We start from the raw sequence: 22,793 nt of genomic DNA, 5'->3' as shown, positions 1-22,793 counted from the left end.
GGTGGATCCAAGTCTTGGACCACTAAAAATTATTCTCTTTCCCTTTGATTAAACAACCAAACACAAGTTAATGAAGACAACCTTGCAACTTCAAAATATAAATCTGAGTTAACTTATGAAGTTCCAGAATTAGTATGTAAATAAAAGTGATTTTTTAAGGTCTGTACGTGAGGTATTTCGCGGGCAGTTTATCGCGAAGTTTGGCCGTTTCGTGCTAACTTTTAACATAAAATTTCTCAGTCCGAAGCCAGGGGGATTTAGACCTTACAGTTATAAAGGCTAGTCTATTTCTTTTCACTTTTTAAGGTGACTTTAACTTGCTTTGTAATTTTGTTACAGGGTTTTGGTGAAACCGTAAGAGCTAATTTTGTTTTTTTTTTCGCGTAAAGACTCATTTGGGACTAATTCCAGTTTTCTTTTAGTAAGAAAAAGTTTATTTAGTAAAAAGTCTTAGGTATCGTCAAATACCTTCTAAATGGCAAGATCACAAAGGTACCTATAAAATTACACAAAAATGATAATCTTTTTTTAATTCAGTTTAATAGGATAAATTAACCTTAAAGTACCTAACTTCAACAACTACAACAACAACAACAACAAGAACTATTTGTGCAACATTTTTTATAAGTATTTTATATAGCAAGGGCCTTTTTACACAGAAAAACACGTTATTATTTAAAAAAATCGACCGATAGCCAAAAGTCTTATTTGTTAATAGCTGTATTTCATTTCTTTTGATTTGTTTAATGATCTTTTCAGAATGACTGAAATCATTTTCGTCTTACCTTTTCTCATAAGTCACTAAGGGACTCGCCCCCATCACAAAGGACTTCTTAAGTCGGTAAATAAGGAATACTTAAGTTCTGTAATACTCACTTAATGCAATCGAACCGGATTATCCCTAGATTAGTTTGCTTGGTATTAATGACATAAAGGTACCAAAATTGGGTTACAATTTGCCACCATGTTAATTACATTAAATGTAATTAATCCTAAAACTATCAACGCAAAAATCGCCGTCTCCAGCGCATAAAATGGCAAAAAAGCGACATTTTGGTAGCTTTTAGGGTCTTTTAATTTTTTATACTTATTTAAAATAAAATTTATAAAAGATATTTAAATAATGTATTAATAGTGAAAAATAACAACCACTATTATTTTATAAATAATGTAGCCATTTTATTGGCGTAGTTTTTCTGCAATAGTTATACCTATTGCAAATTATTATTATACAAAACAATGTTGCGCCCGCCAAAGTAAATTTGGGCAAGATGCGATAAAATTCCATCAATTGCTGATGATCTGTAATTATATTAAAACATTAAAATACCTTTTTTTGCAGAAAGCAAAACATAGCCAATACAGCTAAGTAACATTGAATAATTACATAATAATAAATAAATATATATCTGGGGTCATCCAACGCATTGCTATTCTAGCATACTTCTACTAATAGATAATTTTGTTAGCTATCGTCTTAGATTAAGCTAATCTAAGGCTATTGTATGATAATATAAAATATTTTGCTTGTTGTGTCTGTAAAAACAGACAGTCGTATAAGTATGTTTTATTTGCACTGTATTTCTAGTATTTGAACTATTCTTCAAAACGAATGTATGTTTATCAGTCTATATCTACTCATATTAGTTCCGACGTTATTGTAGCTCAAAGAGACCCTTTCACAGCGCTCGCATAGCGCTGTTAGTCATGTTGTCGGATTAGGTTGTGGAATTCCTTCAGGCAGTGCATCGCCACAAATGTTAACCTTTGCTTTTTTGCATTGCTAGTCCCCATCTGTAATGATATCTGGAGTTTAGTATTACTGTTTAGCGTATACAACGTGACAAGTAGATATACCATTCAATTTCAATAACATGTATTCTGCAATAACAGAACATCAACAAATGACCTACAACATATTTCCAATATAGGAAAAATTTTCATCATCTACAACGTTACTAGTTAAGATGTCCCGATGATACTTCGATTTTCTTACAAGAATAACGTGACATATAAATAATTTATCTTTTACTTTGCTTTTTGTTTTAGAAGAACACTGTGATAAGTATGACGTGCCACATTGTCGAATAAAATAAAAATATTTTAAAACCTTACCTTTGTCATCAATACCGCGGTATCCTCGAGATGTCACGTTTTTCTTAAAAACGAAGAGCACCTCACATCTCAAAGCGCAGGTGGCAACTGAACTGTCACAGTGTCGAAGCCAACTAGATCGCCGAACGAGCCAGCGCTATAACGTAATATTTTGTCTCTTTCTCTCATAGTATTGTTGTTTTTGGAGTAACAAATACCCTGTTTTTGGAGATAAAAGAACGCAAGATCGCGGTTCAGAATTTCGGTAAAACAAAAAATCGTATATGTCGAGATGTCACAGTGTCGTCGCAAATGGGCGATTTACAAGATACCTACAGAAGAAAAGTGGTCAGAAATAGGTGCCCATATTGTTCTTAGAAACAAATAAACGTGAATTATTTAATTAACGTATAGCAAAAGATCATGGCTTAAACATAAAATGAAATCAAAATCAAAATCAAAAATATTTATTCAGTTTAGACCACAAGTGGGACTTATGAACGTCAAAAATAGTAAGTAATAAAAAATGAAAAGGTAGCCCTTATGGGGCACTTTACATGTCTCCTTATCTTTTGGGCCCTACCAGCGCTTCGAGACTAGGGATTGCAATCCGGTCCGGCGGATCCGGTAATCCGGCGGATCCGGTGTGTTTTTGGACCTACCGGATCCGGTAAGTCGGCGCCGGATCCGGTAAAGCAAAAAATACGCGAACGTGAACTGGGAAAGTCGAGCGCGCGCGTATTTGCCAGATCGCTAGACGTGCCGCGACACTTCATTGCATTTTCCTTTGCAAAAAATAAATGCTTCTTGTTTTATTGTTTCTAAGGAGTCAGATTATTTCTTAAAAAGAACTGAAGTTAAATTTATAAGTACAAATTTAAAAGACTGTTGTTGATTTAAGTCTGTGTAAATTATTAATAAGAGTTTAATAGTATTATTACTTAGGTAAGTACTTTCAGATACTTACATACAGCAATAAGTGAGAGTCAGACTGATTACTAACTTCATTATTTAGAATTTTCATAATTTTAGTACAAATAGTACGTACCTACTTACCAAAAATTACAATTAATACCGAAAAACATAAATAAAAGTGACTTTATTTTCCATAAATACGTATTTTATTTGTCTTTTTATGTATTATTATCAAAACTAAAAAACACTAAATACTAGACCAAGTAACTTTGCAATCCGGCCGGATTGAAAATGATACCGGATTGCAATCCCTATTCGAGACAAACATATGGCAAGTGCTGAAAAGAAACGCCGGAACAAACTCTGATGAAAATGATTCCACAAGATCTTTATATTGTTCAAAATTAGTTTTAATTTATTTATTAAATTCGCACATTGAATAACCACTTTTGAACACGTGTTCGTAGTTATAAATAACAATAGCAAGTGATCCACACATGTGCATATCCCCAAGCCCTACGCATGACAATGGCAGATGCCCAGATGCAACAAAAGCACATTTTTTATCTCGATATGTCACCCCGGGGAGGTTCGGCGAAAGTGAACAAGTGCTAATTTAATACAATTATCCCCGACCCACCCTCAATTAATTCAGAGATTCGAAATGATGGATATCATTCAAATCAAATCAAATAGTTTATTCAGTACATAAAGGCCCTTTCCAGAGCGCATAAACACATAGTTACATAGCATTCAAAATAAATAATGTAAAGAAATAATGATGTTTAGACAATACGCCGGGCTATTTTGAATACAAAAGAGGTTCAAAATACCAGTACTAGAAATAAATCCCTAATATTTTTCTGACTACTAAATAATATATAAAAAATACTTTAGGCGTACTAGCTAGTGACATCTATTGATGGCAACAAGTTCTCGGGGAACCAAACCTGCACCTACACAGCAGACAGCCAGTGTTGTTCAATATTGGCGATAGATGGCGCGCTGTGTCGCCTGTGTATTCCCTGGATGAGAGAGACAAATTAATTATGTAATTCTTATCCTATAATCTGAATTTACGTTTTAATTTTAATATACAGGATGTTTGGCGGAAGGTAAGACAAACTTCGTGGGTGTTGTATAGGTAAGGTCATGCATGACTAAGAATACAAGTTCGCCCATTTGACCCCAACCCAATTGAGCTACTTTTTTTAATTGATATTTTTGCTTTTATTTAATTTTTTCCGAAATTTGACCTTAAAACTGCTTTTTTTTCTCGCTTGATTTCAACCGATTTTTTATTTGATACTAATATCGACTTTGATACTAATGCTAATGCCGTAACTTTGAGTTAAACGTATTATACAGGTTAGATACACAATTGCACATTCCCTTGTGACTATTATACACATCCAGAATTTTTGAAGCTGATACGTCGTGTCAACTATTGTGGCAAGATCACTATAAATTCGGAACAGTATTATTTATTACGAGTAAAGGATTCGATCCCGAGATCCCGGACGATATAATATACAGTAGAAGCTCCGGTTATCGTTATATGTAGTTACAGGTTAAAGTTAGGTGGTGCAACTCGGTCTAAGGCCCAGAACAGACGGTGAAACGCAACTGCAACGAAACCGCAACTTTCTGATGATTCTTATGAATGAAACTGAAACTGAAAGTTTCAAACTGGTCGCGGCATGTGTGGTCTCTCAACGGACGCTGCGCTGAGCAGCGCAGCGCAGCGCCTTTATGCGCAAATAGGCTAGTTTCCTAAAAAAATTTTTTTAGTCCGTCATGTTTAATGTCAAAAAAATATTGGACACATATGTTTTTATTTGTCAATCTAACAAATAATTACATATAGTTATGGTGCGTTGAAATTCCGCACGACGTCACAACGTGCGGCACTTTTATGCAAGCATTGACGTCACGGGCCTCTTCTTATTAACTTTGGCGCGCTTTATCTCTTTAAATTTTCATTAGTTTGAAAAAGTGAAAAATACTTACGTGTAGAGTATTTTTTGATAAGTTAACTGACGGACTAATTAAAACTATTGCTTTTTGACCCAGGAAACATCCCTATTGTCAATTTCGAAAATTGTTATAGATGACCCACGCTGAACTGTCCCACCAAACTCAATGACAGGGGGGCGCTACCATCGTTCAACTATATGGCTTCCAACATGGCAAAAATCGGAACCAGCGATCCGGTATTGACGGTGGCGCCCCACTGTCAATGTCATGTTCAGTATTTTGGAACTAAAAGCGGTCGCAATCTGCCAAATTCGCAATTTGCCAAATTGCCAAATGCGCAAATTGTCAAGTTTTATAAATGTCCTTAATAATATACGGTTTTATAGTTTCATATTTTATTTATTTATTAATTTGTTTATTTATTATTCATAATTGGGCAATTACATATTTGATCCAAATAGCGTCCTAAATCCTCTTTAGGTTTTAAAAAAACCTTAACACATTTTAATGATTAAAAGTTCTGCCAATTAATTGCTTGACTTTTATTATTAAACCTAAACAACTGGACATTTTTAAAACTTGACATTTTGAGAATTTGATAATTTGCGCATTTGACATTTTGCAAATTCGGCAATTTGCGAATTTGACAATTTGCGAATGTGGCAGATTGAAACCGCTTGACAATTTGCGAATTTGACAATTTGCGCATAAAGGACAAGAACCGCTAAAAAGACAATGCCGGAAATTGGCGTCTTTTTTTTTTTCGCGCGGCCATCGACCAAACTTTGTTTTTTGATTACAAAATAGTGTAATAAACCAAACTTACTATGACATGTATACCTCTAAACTCAGTCTGAACTGAGTTACGAGCATTAGAAGTTTGATGATTTTCATACTAGATTTGCTTTTTGCGCGCAAAGTTTTGTAAGAAATTGCAACAAAATAGTGAGATTGTATGTGTAAACAAACAACATCATCCATTAAAGGCTCCAGACATCAGTATGGAGCAGAATCAGCGCAATAAAAAAATAGCGCAATATTTTGTTGCAATTTCTTACAAAACTTGCGCACAAAAAGCAAATCTAGTATGAAAATCATCAAACTTCTAATGCTCGTAACTCAGTTCAGACTGAGTTTAGAGGTATACATGTCATAGTAAGTTTGGTTTATTACACTATTTTGTAATCAAAAAACAAAGTTTGGTCGATGGCCGCGGGAAAAAAAAAGACGCCACCTTCCATACAAAATCTGGCATTGCCATTTCGTAGGATTCTAAACGAGTTTTGGCAAGTTCACTTAGAGACTACAGTTTTATTTTATTTTATTGACAACACATAGTAACTATAATAAAAATTACAATTCAAACAGTTTAAAGTAATTATACACAACCAACACAGTTATCCACATTATTCCACATGAACATACCAAGGATGCGCGCCGCGACCAGCTTCAATCGCGCGATTTTATCGATTTTACGCGATAAGCACAAGTAATTTGTCGTCTAAAATCATCGATAGGATCATAGGATTTCATCACGGCGTGCCCTCCAACCCGGCTGTAGGTACTAATAAAAGTGAAAAGGAACAGTAAAAATACAAAAATAAAATACAAGGGCCAACAATGCATTCCTAGAGTTGTTGAATCTCGCTGCTTTATTTGGCAACGTTCTGGGCAAAGTCTCACACTCAGGGATTCCGTAATTCGCAACTACACCAAAAGTGTTTTTTGAGAGCGTGACCACTTCCATAGGTTCAACGTTTTCTTTGTCCTTTGCCAATTTCCAGACGGTGTTGTAATACCCCCAATCGACCCAGTAGATCCAGTCCTTTGATACTGTTAAAGTATTTAGTCGTTGATGAGCGCCATTTAGCAATATCTGCCTGTCCTCTCCTTCTAGGTTGGAACTTTCTATGGAAAAACGTTCGCCCTCTTTTTCATCTGCCCAATATAATCTCTTAGTTCTTTGGTCGATGGCTAGGCCCACTGGCATATAGAGATCAGTGTGAACAATAACCTCCCTCTCTGAACCATCAAATTTAGATCTTTCTATCGATGCCATTGGATGCAGGATACTTGTCCAGTAAACGTATCTGGAATGAAACAGAATAAATTTCAATGTACAGCTATTATGTAAAATTATGAAGAAACATTATTTATAATAGCCATTAATGGACACAGTCGTTATAGTTAAAATATTATGTACCTAGCTGAATTTAAGTAACAACTTTTTAAGCTTTGTTTTCGAAAGTTTATTGCGTGTAACATGTTTCCATGACGTATTATAATATAACCGTGACCAAGGAAAGACGAGTACCTATTGCCATCAACTGACATGGCCAAGATATAAAAATTGGTCCATCAATAAGTAACGATATCGCGATAATATCTTCAATAAATGTAGCTTACCCTCTGCAGCTATCGACGGCAATCGATACTGGAGTATCATGGCTCATTTTGATCAAAAGGTGGCCATTGCCATCGTTTTCGGAGTCTGGCATCAATGACATCCAGAATATGCTGCTTTCTATTGTGTCAGTCCAGAAAAGCATTCTTTTGACGGGATCAAAGGCCAGACCCTGGACGTTCTCGAGCCGTCTATTCTTGATTAAGGGCTGGAACTTCTTTGTTGTTAAATTAAAGCTGAATATGCTTGTGTTGTCGTTTGCCCTGTCGACGAAGAACAGCACGTTATTGACAGCATCGTAAGCCAAAGCAGAAAGGTCTCTAAAGTCACTGCCTTCGCTGTTCGTTTTGGTTTGGTTACTGTAGAACTCTAGTTGGCCCTCACTGGATATAACAATATCTGAAACAAGGAAATTAACCATGAGAAAAATAGTATTTATCTTCATGTTTCTTACGAGCCCAAACTCGACAAAGTTGCATCGTTTCGCTAAACTTCAACTTCATTAGAAGATGAGCTGATGATGGAAGATTAAGATTAAAGTTAAGGAGATTTATCTTCCATTATCAGCTCATCAAGATGATTATTTACTACAGACGCAAATCCCAACTAATATTATAAATGCGAAAGTAACTCTGTCTGTCTGTCTGTCTGTCTGTCTGTCTGTCTGTCTGTCTGTCTGTCTGTTACGCTTTCCCGCTTAAACTTCGCAACCGATTTTGATGAAATTTGGCATAGAGATAGTTTGAGTCCCGGGAAAGAACATAGGATAGTTTTTATCCCGGTTTTTGAAACAGGGACGCGCGCGATAAAGTTTTTCTGTGACAGACAAAATTCCACGCGGGCGAAGCCGCGGGCGGAAAGCTAGTGTTTGAATAATTTAAAAAATATACGATAAAAAAATAATGTATACAAGAGAAGAGAAGAGAGTTCGTTTCGGATTTGCAAGCTGAAGTGGCAATGGGCAGGGTACATAGTAAGCAGAACTGACGACCGATGGGGCAGCAAGGTTCTGGAGTGGAGGCCACGTACTGGAAAGCGCAGCGTAGGATGTCCACCCATGAGATGACCTCAGGAAGGCGCTGGATGCAGGCCGCTAACAATGGGCCTTTGTGGAAATCATTGGGGGAGGCCTTTGTTCAGCAGTGGACGTCCTATGGCTGAAATGATGATGATGATACATGAGTAACTCACCCCATGAGTCAGCTGGATTCTCGTCACAATCAGAGCACAGTGAGTGAACTGAGCCGATGGACAAGGCAACAACGCCGAGTAGAATCTCCGTCTTAAACATTTTGTTTCATAAAATATACATAATACAAATTAGTTCGAATATTGTGCGTAGAATGTCGTCCAGAGTAATGAAATGAATAATACTTTTAAATCAGGGAACGTATTACATGTTGTTTTGGAAATTTTTATCGTGGGTCACGTTAATGAACTGTAGATTTGATAAAACACTAATTAAACCTAATAAGTATGTTTAGATATTCTTATATTTAATCTCTTTAGGTTAAGAGCTAGAATCACAACACCGACTCTTTACAAGTCCTACTTTGGCCAATCTTAACTTTAAAATATAAGTATTGAATCAACTATCCTCTTATTTGGAAGTAGGTGTCTAATCTAGGTTATCTAGGTTAGTACCAAATCTAATACAATACAAGACCTATGAATTTGTGAGAAGATTTTAGTTGAGTTTGTATGCGATTTACTCTTTTTTGACTCGGATATTAATGACTTCATTTTTAAATTGATCTTTTTCTTGATAGGCCATTCAAAGTTTTCAAATTAATCTTTTCCCATTAAGTAGTTTTTAGACTTATTATTTTACGCGTGAGTGCGGTAAGTTTTTTTTTTATGTGACAGGAGGCAAACGAACAGATGGATCACCTGATCAATTTGCGTGGTCAGCAGCATTCATTACATCCTCCTAAGTGCTCGGGCACTCAGGCTCAGGGCACGACATCATGTGCTTCATAGACTGGGGAACAAAACCGCACCTGCACTCCATGTTTGAGCCATCCAAGAATCCCCACTTGACCAGATTGTCCTTACTACGGCCAACCTGCCCGAAGTCTATTTAACTTTCTATTTATTATTTATTTACTCTATTTCCACTCTTGTAGCGGAGTTTTGGGCTGACACTGTGTAGGTTTGCTGTCGACACGATAAGAAGAAGATCAATTTGCGAAGATGTTGGCGTAAAATAATACAATTATTTATCTCTCGTTTAGAATCCTACGAAATTTTAGCGGTTCTTGTCCTTTATGAGCAAATATTGTCATATTCGCAAATTGTCAAGCGGTCGCAATCTGCCAAATTCGCAAATTGTCAAATTCGCAAAATGTCAAATGCGCAAATTGGCAAACATGAAGTGCAGGTGCGGTTTTGTTCCCCAGTCGATGAAGCACGTGACGTCGTGCCCTGAGTGCCCGAGCAACTGCACTCAGGAGGATTTAATGAATGCTGCTGACAACGCAAATAAATTGATAAACTTACCGCGCTCACACACGCGTATAATAATAAGTCTTAAAACTACTTATGGGAAAAGATTAATTTGAAAACGGTGATTCTGTTCTGTAATTTTAGTTTCGCAATATTAGAAGAAAATTAAGAATAATACAAATAATTAACCTACATAGACTAAATATTTATAAATAAAAAATATTGAAAACTTTGAATGGCCTATCAAGAAAAAGATCAAATATCTGAGTCAAGAAAGAGTAAATCGCATACAAACTCAACTAAAACATTTTCACTCAGTACATAGGTCTCGTATTTGATTTGGTAGGTACTAGGTAACCTAGATACCTACTTCCAAATAAGAGGATAGTTGATTCAATACTTATACTTATTTTAAAGTTAAGATTGGCCAAAGTAGGACTTGTAAAGAGTCGGTGTTGTGATTCCAGCTCTTAACCTAAAGAGATTAAATATAAGAATATCTAAACATATTATTAGGTTTGATTAGTGTTTTATCAAATCTAAAGTTCAGTAACGTGACCCGCGATAAAAATTTTCAAAACAACATGCAATACGTTCCCTGATTTAAAAGTATTATTCATTTCATTACTCTGGACGACATTGTACGCACAATATTCGAACTAATTTGTATTATGTATATTTTATGAAACAAAATGTTTAAGACGGAGATTCTACTCGGCGTTGTTGCCTTGTCCATCGGCTTAGTTCACTCACTGTGCTCTGATTGTGACGAGAATCCAGCTGACTCATGGGGTGAGTTACTCATGTATCATCATCATCATTTCAGCCATAGGACGTCCACTGCTGAACAAAGGCCTCCCCGAATGATTTCCCCAAAGGCCGATTGTTAGCGGCCTGCATCCAGCGCCTTCCTGAGGTCATCTCATAGGTGGACATCCTACGCTGCGCTTTCCAGTAAGTACGTGGCCTCCACTCCAGAACCTTGCTGCCCCATCGGCTGTCAGTTCTGCTTACTATGTGCCCTGCCCATTGCCACTTCAGCTTGCTAATCCGAAACGAACTCTCTTCTCTTCTCTTGTACCTATTATTATTTATAACACGTGCTATTTTATATACATTTTTTTTTATCGTATATTTTTTAAATTATTCAAACATTTGCGTCTGTAGTAAATAATCATGTTGATGAGCTGATAATGGAAGATAAATATCCTTAACTTTAATCTTAATCTTCCATCATCAGCTCATCTTCTAATGAAATTGAAGTTTAGCGAAACGATGCAACTGTGTCGAGTTTGGGCAGAGTAAATACAAATGAGTAGGTCATCTTCATAGAAACGAACCGAGCGCGGTTTGTATGTGAGCGCGTCAATAGCGCGCACGCACACACTGACAAAATTCGGCGCAACCACGCTAAATTTTCTCAGTGTGTGCGTGCGCGCCGCATACGTATTGGCGCGCTCACATACAAACCGCGCTCGGTGCGTTTCTATGAAGATGACCTACTCATTTGTATTTACTCTGCCCAAACTCGACACAGTTGCATCGCACGGTGGTCCCGCGTCTATGTAACAGCGGTCAAAAGTGGAAAACTTCTTAATAAAATAAAATACTTTGTAAAACATTGTATAATATTATATTATTCTACTGAAATTAAAGTAATACACTCTTTGGGTAAAGAAGACTTCCTTTTTTTAGGCAAATTTCGCAAACCAGTGATATAAGGATCGCTTAACCAGTCAGATTGTCTATTTTTGAAAACTTTTGTAGACTGAGATGCCTTTTTAAAACACTCACAATTTTTTTTGCACATGTAATTACTCTTATTTTCTAAATTCTGCATGTCAATATTTTTCTCATCACTAACTAATGATAACTTTAGATGTTGGTACACAAGACGAGACTTTTCAGCATTCGTGACTTTTTTTAACATTCCATTGCTCAAATACTAACAATCTTGAAAACGAGCAATGAATTTCTTAGCTTATAACAGAAAAATCAATTGTTTTGAATTTTAAAACTAAGTTAATAATGCAACTTTGGACCCCTACTGTCAAGACCTTTGGTACTCTTGGGTGAAATTGCATACAAAATATAATAAAGCGTATTGTCAGCTAACTAATGACGTATAAATTGTTACGGGGCACGACGGGGAACTAAACTAAAAGTCTAAAAATATTCAATAAATTATCAATTATTTTCATCATATTTGACATGTTAATACTAGCCATACAACTTTAAAATTTTGACAACAAGTTACACATTACCTTTTTCCAGGATTTCTATTGTTAAATTCACTAGTTTTAAATACAATTTATAAACAAAACTTTATGTAAACAAAGCAATAAACTTAGGACGCGCTGATAGCAACCGTCCTTAGGCTTGCAAGCAATGACTTCTGACTCGTAAAAGTATACCAATTTGTTAAGAAACATGTTGGTACTTTAATATTTTCTAAAACTAGAGGTTTTTAACTATCTATCTGCGTAAATAAAAAAAGATTAATAGACAACTGATTTTTTTTACTTTTGACCTCTGCCGGGCCCACAGTGCATCGTTTCGCTAAACTTCAATTTCATTAGAAGATGAGCTGATGATTGAAGATTAAGATTAAAGTTAAGGATATTTATCTTCCATTATCAGCTCATCAAGATGATTATTTACTACAGACGCAAATGTTTGAATAATTTAAAAAATATACGATAAAAAAAATAGGTTTAGGCTCGTAAGAAAAATGAAGATAAATACTATTTTTCTCATAGTTAATTTCCTTGTTTCAGATTTTGTTATCTCCAGTGAGGGCCAACTAGAGTTCTACAGTAACCAAACCAAAACGAACAGCGAAGGCACTGACTTTTGGGAGCTTTCTGCTTTGGCTTACGATGCTGTCAACAACGTGCTGTTCTTCGTCGACAGGGGAAACGACAACACAACCATATTCAGCTTTAATTTAACAACAAAGAAGTTCCAGCCCTTAACCAAGAAAAAGCAGCTCGAGAACGTAGAGAGTATGGCCTTTGATCCCGTCAAAAGAATGCTTTTCTGGACTGACACAATGGAAAGAAGCATATTCTGGATGTCATTGATGCCAGACTCCGAAAACGATGGCAATGGCCACCTTTTGATCAAAATGAAACATTATACTCCAGAATTGATTGCCGTCGATAGCTGCAGAGGGTAAGCTACCTTTTTTTAAGATATTATTGTTACTTATTGATGTACCAATTTTTATTTCTTGGCCATGTCGTTGATGGCAATAGGTTCTCGTCTTTCCTTGGTCATGGTTATACCTACAGTGTGAGTCACGTTAAAGTGTACATATGAAAATAGATGAAACTAGACCTATTTTTATCGACAAAAAAAGGTCAAAAATATTTTGAGATTTTAAAAAAAAAATATTATAGAATTTTTTTTGTCCAATTACTTTATTGTAAAGAAAACGTAACAACTTTTAAACGAAGCGGTATATCCTGATAAAATAAAAACAGTAATAATGCTAAATAACAGGCGATACTAAAAAAATACATAAAATACACAAAAAATGCCAACAAATAATAAAAAATGATACTTTTTGAAAAAAATCTGCTTTTAAATTCGTGTTTTTTGGTTATTTGATAAATTTCTCCAAAAAATGCCCGTGGTTTTTATTACTCTGTATTATTCTCTATCGTATTATCTTTGTAAAACCAAAAATCGCATGTCTCTATCCATATCACAACATTTGCTATGATCGTTTGAACAAAGGCCTGCCACAACATTATTCTCCGCTACAGGTACTAGATACAATTTTAATTTTAACTAAAACACTACACAACAGCATTTCTGATGATTGGGTTATGATGTTACATGATATTAGTCCAATTTTTAATGACGATTTCAAATCTGTGATTAAAATGTCTGTATCAGCTCTGGTTAAAAAAATATGACACTTGGGTCTTTTTGTAATAAAACACTCTTTTTTTAGAGATGATCCTATTTTATGAAGTTGTTAAGTTGAAAAAACTTTCATTAATTTGACTTCCTTGCTGAAGCTAAAGGAAGACAGTTCTTCTGAATGCTTCAACAGCAGTCAGCCATCATGTGTGCATTCCAGTGGCCCTGATAGCCTCCCTCTATCGTACGAAGGCCCTGGTGGATTTGCTCGCCATGTTCTTCACTTAGATCCTTAAGAGTTGTGAGAAATTGTTCAGGTGATTGCGAAGAGAGTGTAAGTTTATGTTTATATTACATCCAACCAAAAAAACATGTTTGTAAGTGACTCATGCGTTGTTCGTTGTGTAGAATAGTACGATTTTTACGGATTTTCCAAAAAAAATAATTAGTATGTCAAAATAACTCATTCCATGTCTTTTCTGAAGACTTGAAGATCCTAGATCTCTGAAACGATCGTTTAAACCATCTTGGCTACATGGTTTTGAAATTTTCGGGTCACATTCAAAGTCTCTACCACACTGCCAGTTTTCGCCTCAAAATCCTCCTGTGAAGTATCAGCATGAGGTTTAGGTGACTTCTTAGGGTTTAAAAGACGTATACATGCCAAACGTATGCAAGGAATTACCATTTACTTAATTTTTTTGTGTTAATACCATTACTGTTTAAAAATAAAAATAACAGTCGTCGCGATGGTTCAAGGGTTCCTTTCAAATCATAGCGGTTTCGAACCTAAATCTACTCATATTCTTATTTGTTCACAAACGTAAAAACTCAACGCATCTTTTCCACGCCTTTTGCGGAATTCAAGGCTTATCTTTCATTTCCACTGGGTTCCCAAACTAATTTTTGTAAGCCAATTTTACGAACTTTGTCACATTTAAACGGATTATTCAAACATATCCTCTCCGCAAATGAAACAAAATTGATTTATATTATTCACACTAACACTTCTTAATGCTACCATATTAAATTATACAAAGAAAACATAGTATTTTTTGAACTGTCGGCGAATTAAGACTGAAATTTAGCAATTTTTGAGTGAAAGCTATAACACGTNATGTCTTAATAATTAACTAACGATCCGCCCGTGTTTCGCACAAGTGCAATATGTTATACTTACTTACATAAAAACCTTCCTCTTGAATATCTTAATCTAATAACTAATTAAAAAAACCGCATCAAGATCCGTTGCGTAGTTTTGAAGATATAAGCATACATAGGGATAGACAGCGGAAGGCGACTTTGTTTTATACTATGTAACGATGACTATGCAACACCATCAATTTCATGTCGCAGAAACCGTTGCTCAACCTTGTCTGTGTGATAAGGTTGATGACAGCGCTTAACCTCGCTCTTTGCTGTGCTTCCCTCCATTTGGCGTTCGAGTAAATGGTAAATAACAATGTGGAATGTAATTATAGTATAATTTAATAGGTTATGAGCACTGTTTTTTTGCAAATATTTTACAAGTTTAATTGTAAAATGTTTGTAATAAGACTAATAAAATTATGTAACTTATCTCAGCTTCTTTTCACAAATGTTTGTTTGTACACAGACAAAATTTAAACTAAGTTACTGCGTGGATATCTGTTATTGGCTTTCCTTAGTGTTAAGTGTCTAATGTTACATTGAAATCTGTAAGCTGTTGATGTCCCTAATAAATAAATAAATAAATAAATAAATAAATAAGAGCTGCTACGAAAAAATGGACGGCAGATTCAGAATCAGCGACGTCAAATTAGTAAACATCATGTACTGAAAGTCAATCATCAGCCAAAAGGTGCAATTTTGTTGTGCAGTGAAATGCTTATTTTACTTCGAAATCTTTTGTTTTTATTTAAAATCTAACTTGTCTTTATCAAAATTACAAATCTAGAGCCATTTTCAGTTTCGTTGTTAACGAAGCGTTTAATTGCGCGCCCGGAGAGGCTTAGTTCAAACGATCATTGCAAACGTTGTGATAGGGATAGAGACATGCGGTTTTTGTTTTACGAAAGGAATACGATAGAGAATAATACAGAGTAATAAAAACTACTGGTTATAGGGGCATTTTTTGGAGAAATTTATCAAATAACCAAAAAAAACATGAATTTTAAAGTAGATTATTTTCAAAAAGTATCTATTTTTATTATTTGTTAGCTTTTTTGTGTATTTCTATGTATTTTTTTAGTATCACCTGTTATCTAGCATTATTACTGTTTTTATTTTATCACGATATACCGCTTAGTTTATAAGTTCTTTACAATAAGTAGGTAATTGGAAGAAAAAAAAATTCTATAAAAAATTAAAAAAAAATCGCAAAAAAAATTTTGACCTCTTTTTTGTCGATAAAAATAGGTCTAGTTTCATCTATTTTCAACCGACTTCAAAAAAGGAGGAGGTTCTCAATTCGACCCGTATGTTTTTTTTTTCTATGTTTGTTACGCGATAACTCCGCCAATTATGAACCGATTTGAACAAATCTTTTTTCGGCGTATAGGTAATACCTCAAGGGTGGTCCCATTTAAATTTAATAATAAAAAAAACAACCCCCAAGGGTGGAAAATTGGGGATGAACTTTTTTATACGCAATATCTCCGCCGATTATAAACCAATTTGAACGATTATTTTTTTGTTGAATAGGTATTATCAAAAGGGTGGTTTCATGCGAATTTGAAGAAAATATTTCACCCCCAAGGGTGGAAAATTGGGGATAAACTTTTTTATACGCAATATTTTTAATTTTTAGTTTTTTTTTGTGTTCACGCATTTGAAGTCGGTTTTATTTTTAAAAAAAGTTAATTATCATATGTACACTTTAACGTGACTCACACTGTATTATACACATCATGGAAACATGTTACACGCAATAAACTTTCGAAAACAAAGCTGAAAAGTTTTTTACTTAAATTCAGCTAGGTACATAACATTTTAACTATAACGACTGTGTCCATTAATGGCCATTATAAATAATGTTTCTTCATAATGTTACATAACAGCTGTACATTGAAATTTATTCTGTTTCATTCCAGATACATTTACTGGACATCTGTCCAGCACAATTCAATGGCATCGATAGAAAGATCCAAATTTGATGGTTCAGAGAGGGAGGTTATTGTTCACACTGATCTCTATATGCCAAGGGGCCTAGCCATCGACCAAAGAACTAAGAGATTATATTGGGCAGATGAAAAAGAGGGCGAACGTTTTTCCATAGAAAGTTCCAACCTAGAAGGAGAGGACAGGCAGATATTGCTAAATGGCTCTCATCTACGACTAATAAATACTTTAACAGTATCAGAGGACTGGATCTACTGGGTCGATTTGGGGTTTTACAACACCGTCTGGAAATTGGCAAAGGACAAACAAAACGTTGAACCTATGCTAGTGGTCACGCTCTCAAAAAACACTTTTGGTGTAGTTGCGAATTACGGAATCCCTGAGTGTGAGACTTTGCCCAGAACGTTGCCAAATAAAGCAGCGAAATTCAACAACTCTAGGAATGCATTGCTGGCCCTTGTACTTTATTTTTGTATTTTTACTGTGCCTTTTCACTTTTATTAGTACAGCCGGGTTGGAGGGCGCGCCGTGATAAAATCCTATGATCCTATGGATGATTTTAGATGACAAATTACTTATGCTTATCGCGTAAAATCGATAAAATCGCGCGATTGAAGCTAAGCATCCCTGGTATGTTCATGTGGATAACTGTGTTGGTTGTGTATAATTACTTTAAACTGTTTGAATTGTAATTTTTATTATAGTTACTATCTGTTGTCAATAAAATAAAATAAAACTCTAGTCTCTAAGTCAACTTGCCAAAACCCAGTTCATTGGTAGACCCAAATTTGTTATTTATCAGTTACTTGCTGAATGAAAATGTATGAAAACAATCAGAAATGTAACAAAATCGTGTCAGTGTCATTGAAGTAATAATTATTACTACGTAGTACATTATAACTCAATGGTCGGCGTACGTTACTTTTAGTTGGTAGGTATTTTCTCCCGACTGCACCAGAAGGAGTTAATGTTTTTATTTTAGTCAACAAGTGATTGACGCTGCCCCTATGGCTCGATGTTGTCTCTTCTTCGACGAAGTCTTACGGCAGTCGATCTGTCTGCATGCATGACCGTTTTTTTTTTTTTCAATTCATCTGCCTTAATGATTTCTGACGGTGCTAAGTTGGCCATAATCTCAGATCATAGAAGGGATAATAAACTTGTAAGTAACTGAATGCTTACACAACGAAATTCTCAGAAAAAAACAACTTTCACGTAAAATAAATCCAAATTAGTAACAGCTTCATTCAATGAGGGTTTTCGGAAATGAAAAATCCGCCAGATGGCAATACGTAGACGCGAGGTCCAAATGCTGCATGATTGGTTATTTTTGACATAACATTGACAGATATGTCAAAATCCACCAATCACGCAGCAGTCAGACCCCACATCAACGTCCCGCCATCTAGCGGATCTTTCATTCGGGAAAACCCTCATTCAAAACACTCAACGAAAATATTGGCGGGGTAATTTAAAGAAAATAATAAAAAAAATATATCTACAGTTGGCAATTTTTTTTTTCATATTTGGAATTAAATTGAATAAAAAGGTCTTTTTTACCTAAAATAATGATGACATTGAAGATTTTTTTTCCATTCCTCTAAATCTGTCGGTATGTGTATGTCAAAACTGACGATTTATTCTGAGATTAACATTTATTATTTACTCTTGTTTGGTCGAATCCACCCTTACTTTTAACTTAAATCATAATATTAATTCAAAATAAATAAAAATACTTTAGGTAAAGTGTGAGGTAGCGACATCTATTGATAAATTGAGACAGCAAGTTCTCGGGCAACTGAGGAGGGTTGAATAGTTACCATAGTTACTGTCTCGCATACCTGTTACACAGCACAGTGTTTTGTAAGGTTGGAGATAGATGGCGCGCTGTGTATCTTTCCGTGATAGGTGATGCTGTGCTTTATTATTTTGCCCCTTACCACCCCCTTGTCACACAATGTCACACTTAGCCGCGCCCCTCCCTCCCCCTTAACATGTGACGTAATAAATTATGGCTGGCCCCTAACTAGGTAAATAAATGGATAAAATGGACTTAATAAAATAATCTGGGGGCACGGCAGTGCCCCCACCAAGTCGAGCAAAAAAGCGGCACGGCCGTACCATCCTTTTCTCGAAGCAATTCAGGCCATTTTCGACCGCCTGTAACTTCGTTGTGGATAAAACTAGAAGGCTGAATTTTCATTAGCTATGCAGGCATTGTAAAGACACGGTATATTTAAAATTTCATTCAATTTGAACCAGTAGTTTAAGAATTATAACGGGTCAAAGTTACTTAATTTTGTCACTCACTGACTGACTCACTGACTCACTGACTCACTCACTGACTCACCGATCATCAAAACTCTAAGGCACTTCTAGCAGACCTAGAAGCTTCAAATTTGGAATATAAGTAGTGTTTGGTGTATGAATCAAGGAAAAACTATCCCATCAAAAACAATACTTGTCAAAAAAACCAAGTCTCGCAACTCAGTTGTTCTACGGTAAAAAGTTGTGAGATCCATGTAATACCAAGTCCAGGCCAGGAAATCTTTAACGTTTTACATAAATATATTGACTTGGCCATCGCATGAAAACACGTGTAAATTAAATTATTTAGTGCGATGGCCAAGTCAATAGATTTATGTAAAACGTTAAAGATTTCCTGGCCTGGACTTGGTATTACATGGATCTCACAACTTTTTACCGTAGAACAACTGAGTTGCGAGACTTGGTTTTTTTGACAAGTATTGTTTTTGATGGGATTAGATATTACGAGCAGACGTATCACCTGATGGTAAATGATTAAACCGTCGCCCTTAGATTAATAAAGGGGGCGCGGGGGGTTAAAGGTGCGTTTTACAGATCTTTAGGATATAACGCTATCTTCTTGAAAAATTGTAGGTATCAATGATGATACCGTATCATATACGTGTCTAAGGCCCAGAACAGACGGTGAAACGCAACTGCAACGAAACTGCAACTGCTAGTTACTTTTGAATTGCATCTAAGTTTCTGCCATAGAGTCCGTTGAGAGACCACACATGACGCGACCAGTTTGAAACTTTCAGTTTTAGTTTCATTCATCAGAATCATCAGAAAGTTGCAGTTTCGTTTCGCCGTCTGTTCAGTACCTCTAGTAGGAAAAACTTTCGAGTTCGTTTCGTTGCGTATTCAAAGTGTCATCGAAAAATTTTGTATGAAAAATTAAACAGCGCCCCCTAGGGCGGCTATAATATAGGGGGCGCTGTTTAATTTTTCATACAAAATTTTTCGATGACACTTTGAATACGCAACGAAACGAACTCGAAAGTTTTTCCTACTAGAGGTACAGTACCTCTAGTACGAAAAACTTTCGAGTTCGTTTCGTTGCGTATTCAAAGTGTCATCGAAAAATTTTGTATGAAAAATTAAACAGCGCCCCCTAGGGCGGCTATAATATAGGGGGCGCTGTTTAATTTTTCATACAAAATTTTTCGATGACACTTTGAATACGCAACGAAACGAACTCGAAAGTTTTTCGTACTAGAGGTATAGTTCCAAAATACTGGACTGTCCTGTCGATGACATTGACAGTGGGGCGCCACCGTCAATACCGGATCGCTGGTTCAGATTTTTGCCATGTTGGAAACCATATAGTTGAACGATGGTAGCGCCCCCCTGTCATTGAGTTTGGCGGGACAGTTCAGCGTGGGTCATCTATACTGGGCCTTACAATACCACGTGGTCTAGTTTCCGAACCATGGCTATCATTTATTTCCTTCTCGTTTCAGCCAGTCAAAGGAAGGCCATTACGAATATTTGCGACACAGTAACTCGTTTATCCATGTGCGTAGTAAGCAAATATCTTCCGGGTTCAATATTCCGATCGATAAGTCAATGATAACGAATTATACCTACTTGGTTTGAGTGACAGTTATCCGCGGATTTGATTACCTACTTGAATGCAGATCAATGGATGGTTTTAATAAACATCCGAAAAACCGATAATTTAGGACTAATAACAGCCTCCAGTGAAACCCAAATATCGAAAGTTAAATTATACAGTTTATTCAAATCTAACAATATTCTATACATATGTACATATATACAACAAAAAGTTAAATAGCCCCGGGGGATAGCTACTGACTTCAAAAGCACCGAATTAATTTGAAGCAAGAATAGCCGAACGGTGAAGGTATTGGACTGGCCGACTCGCGATCCGGGGAATCCGGGCAGTACTATTACTTATTCTGTGATCCGGGTTCGAACCTCGCGCACGCCGCGGCGCCGCTCGACTATTGTGGACATTGTGGTGAACCTACTCGTAACAAGCATAATTAGATTAGTACTAGGGGTTAGCAGGATCATCTAATAAGAAAAGTCATGTTTCATTGAAGGGTAAGCTATAAATCCTGGTTTACAGGAGTTACAGTGGGGCAGGTGCTTAGATTAATCTATGGGCAGGTGGGAATAGTCCCGCAAAGCAATACCTAACAAAAATGTGTGTATTTACTTAGACAAATGTTTCAGCTATAACTACAGATCTAAAGGCCTATACATTATCTATACCTCAGATCATAGAAAGAGAATAGATATGAAGTCGCGCGTAACTACAACGAGAGCCAGTGTCCCCACATTTCCCCCACCACAGCTCCCACACACACATTCAACTGTGTAAAAACAAAGCGACTGTGAGTCTACGACAACATGTGCAACCGGCTTAAAAGTGCTGTGATTCCCTCTGGACACGTGGTCCGACTGCTTTGTCCGACTAATCGGACCACGTAAACTTTTTTTTCCTGTTGGTTCGATTATGGAGTCGGACTATCAAGACTTTCTGTTCTTAAGGTTACATGGTCCGACATTTAACCGCCCAACCTATTTGAAAGAAAGAAAGAAAGATACATTTATTATTTCATTAACTCAACACTTTTTAATTGCATTTTCTTAATTGATAAACTATAACAGACCTATTCCTTTTAGTTCAAATCGAAGTTTAACTGAGTTGAACTTTCAGGAAAAAAAATCCATAGTTTTCATAATTTTTCTAGAAATTTGAAATAAACGGAATATATTTTCCTAAAAATTCAACTATAATAATATTATACTACAAAAAATACAAAAAAGTCTATTGAATATTTTTGATTGATTTTTTAGGCTAGTTTCCTAAAAAAATTTTTTTAGTCCGTCAATTTTAATATAAAAAAATATTGGACACGTATATTTTTAATTGTCAATCAAACAAATAATTACAAAGTTATAGTGCGTTGAAGTTCCGCGCGACGTCACAAAGTGCAGCACTTTTACGCACTCACTGACGTCACGGGCCTTTTCTTTAGAACTTTGGCACGCTTTATCTCTACATTTTCATTAGTTTTAAAAAGTGAAAAATAGGTGTCGAGTATTTTTTGATAAGCTAACTTACGGACTAATTAAAACTCTTGCTTTTTACCCAGGAAACATCCCTATTGAACATGTGGAAAACAAATGAATACCTACATATCTTCTATCTTCTATCTTCTATATCTATACTATATAAAGCTCGATTACCACTGACTCACTGACTCACTGACTGATCAGGGGTATTTTTGGGGTATTTAGAGGGGAGAGGGGTAAAATTGTTTATGTTTGTTTTAAACTAGATTTTTCGACTGCCAGCTTTACTGGATTTTTTGGACCAAAAAACAAAATGGCGGCATTTTTTGAGACACCAACTTTTTTGTTTTCGGTCCTGAATTTTTTCTTTTTTGGTGGTTTGTTGGGGTTGCCAAGGTGTGTTAAAAAATGTGGGAAAAAAACGGAAAAACAAAATGGCCGCGCCGCCATCTTGGATTGAAAACGCGATTTCGGGGTGTTTTTAGGGAGGCGTCACTCCGAGATGCGCAATTGTTTTTGAAAAATTCTTTTGAGTATTTGTGTCTTATATAGTCTGCTTCAAGGCCTCATTTACAGATTATCAAAAAACAAGATGGCGGCTGAGCCGTCGGCCATTTTGTTGCGAGCATAAAAA

General features: G+C 35.8%; 2 protein-coding genes and 1 long non-coding RNA gene across 3 annotated transcripts; 1 reads left to right on the top strand and 2 right to left on the bottom strand.

Moving 5' to 3' along the window:
• Positions 1-1,269: 1,269 nt before the first annotated feature.
• Positions 1,270-2,152, bottom strand: LOC114358710 (uncharacterized). The gene is made up of 2 exons (XR_003656392.1): positions 2,116-2,152; positions 1,270-1,794 (listed from the first exon to the last, which is right to left on the bottom strand). It is a non-coding gene; the product is annotated as an uncharacterized LOC114358710 (long non-coding RNA).
• Positions 2,153-6,294: 4,142 nt separating this feature from the next.
• LOC114358709 (protein cueball-like) lies at positions 6,295-8,736 on the bottom strand. The gene is made up of 3 exons (XM_028312743.1): positions 8,582-8,736; positions 7,393-7,789; positions 6,295-7,076 (listed from the first exon to the last, which is right to left on the bottom strand). The coding sequence occupies exons 1-3, from the start codon at positions 8,679-8,681 to the stop codon at positions 6,551-6,553; spliced, it is 1,023 nt and encodes a 340-aa protein (XP_028168544.1). The 5' UTR covers positions 8,682-8,736; the 3' UTR covers positions 6,295-6,550.
• Positions 8,737-10,447: 1,711 nt separating this feature from the next.
• On the top strand, positions 10,448-17,534 carry LOC114358691 (protein cueball-like). The gene is made up of 3 exons (XM_028312711.1): positions 10,448-10,627; positions 12,613-13,009; positions 16,777-17,534. The coding sequence occupies exons 1-3, from the start codon at positions 10,528-10,530 to the stop codon at positions 17,306-17,308; spliced, it is 1,029 nt and encodes a 342-aa protein (XP_028168512.1). The 5' UTR covers positions 10,448-10,527; the 3' UTR covers positions 17,309-17,534.
• Positions 17,535-22,793: the final 5,259 nt, after the last annotated feature.

This window comes from Ostrinia furnacalis, unplaced genomic scaffold (assembly GCF_004193835.3).
Source record: "Ostrinia furnacalis isolate ACB-3 unplaced genomic scaffold, ASM419383v2 OfSCF4102, whole genome shotgun sequence".
NCBI lineage: Eukaryota > Metazoa > Arthropoda > Insecta > Lepidoptera > Crambidae > Ostrinia > Ostrinia furnacalis.
This window is presented reverse-complemented; position numbering and strand designations above follow the sequence as displayed.

What these genes read in the sequence shown, in the direction of transcription:
- LOC114358709 (XM_028312743.1), bottom strand. Translation starts at nt 8,681, where the DNA reads ATGTTTAAGACGGAGATTCTACTCGGCGTTGTTGCCTTGTCCATCGGC. An exon ending in GAATCCAGCTGACTCATGGG is followed by an intron (nt 7,790 to 8,581) that starts GTGAGTTACTCA and finishes TCCTTGTTTCAG; the next exon opens with ATATTGTTATATCCAGTGAG. An exon ending in GCCGTCGATAGCTGCAGAGG is followed by an intron (nt 7,077 to 7,392) that starts GTAAGCTACATT and finishes GTTTCATTCCAG; the next exon opens with ATACGTTTACTGGACAAGTA.
- LOC114358691 (XM_028312711.1), top strand. Translation starts at nt 10,528, where the DNA reads ATGTTTAAGACGGAGATTCTACTCGGCGTTGTTGCCTTGTCCATCGGC. An exon ending in GAATCCAGCTGACTCATGGG is followed by an intron (nt 10,628 to 12,612) that starts GTGAGTTACTCA and finishes TCCTTGTTTCAG; the next exon opens with ATTTTGTTATCTCCAGTGAG. An exon ending in GCCGTCGATAGCTGCAGAGG is followed by an intron (nt 13,010 to 16,776) that starts GTAAGCTACCTT and finishes GTTTCATTCCAG; the next exon opens with ATACATTTACTGGACATCTG.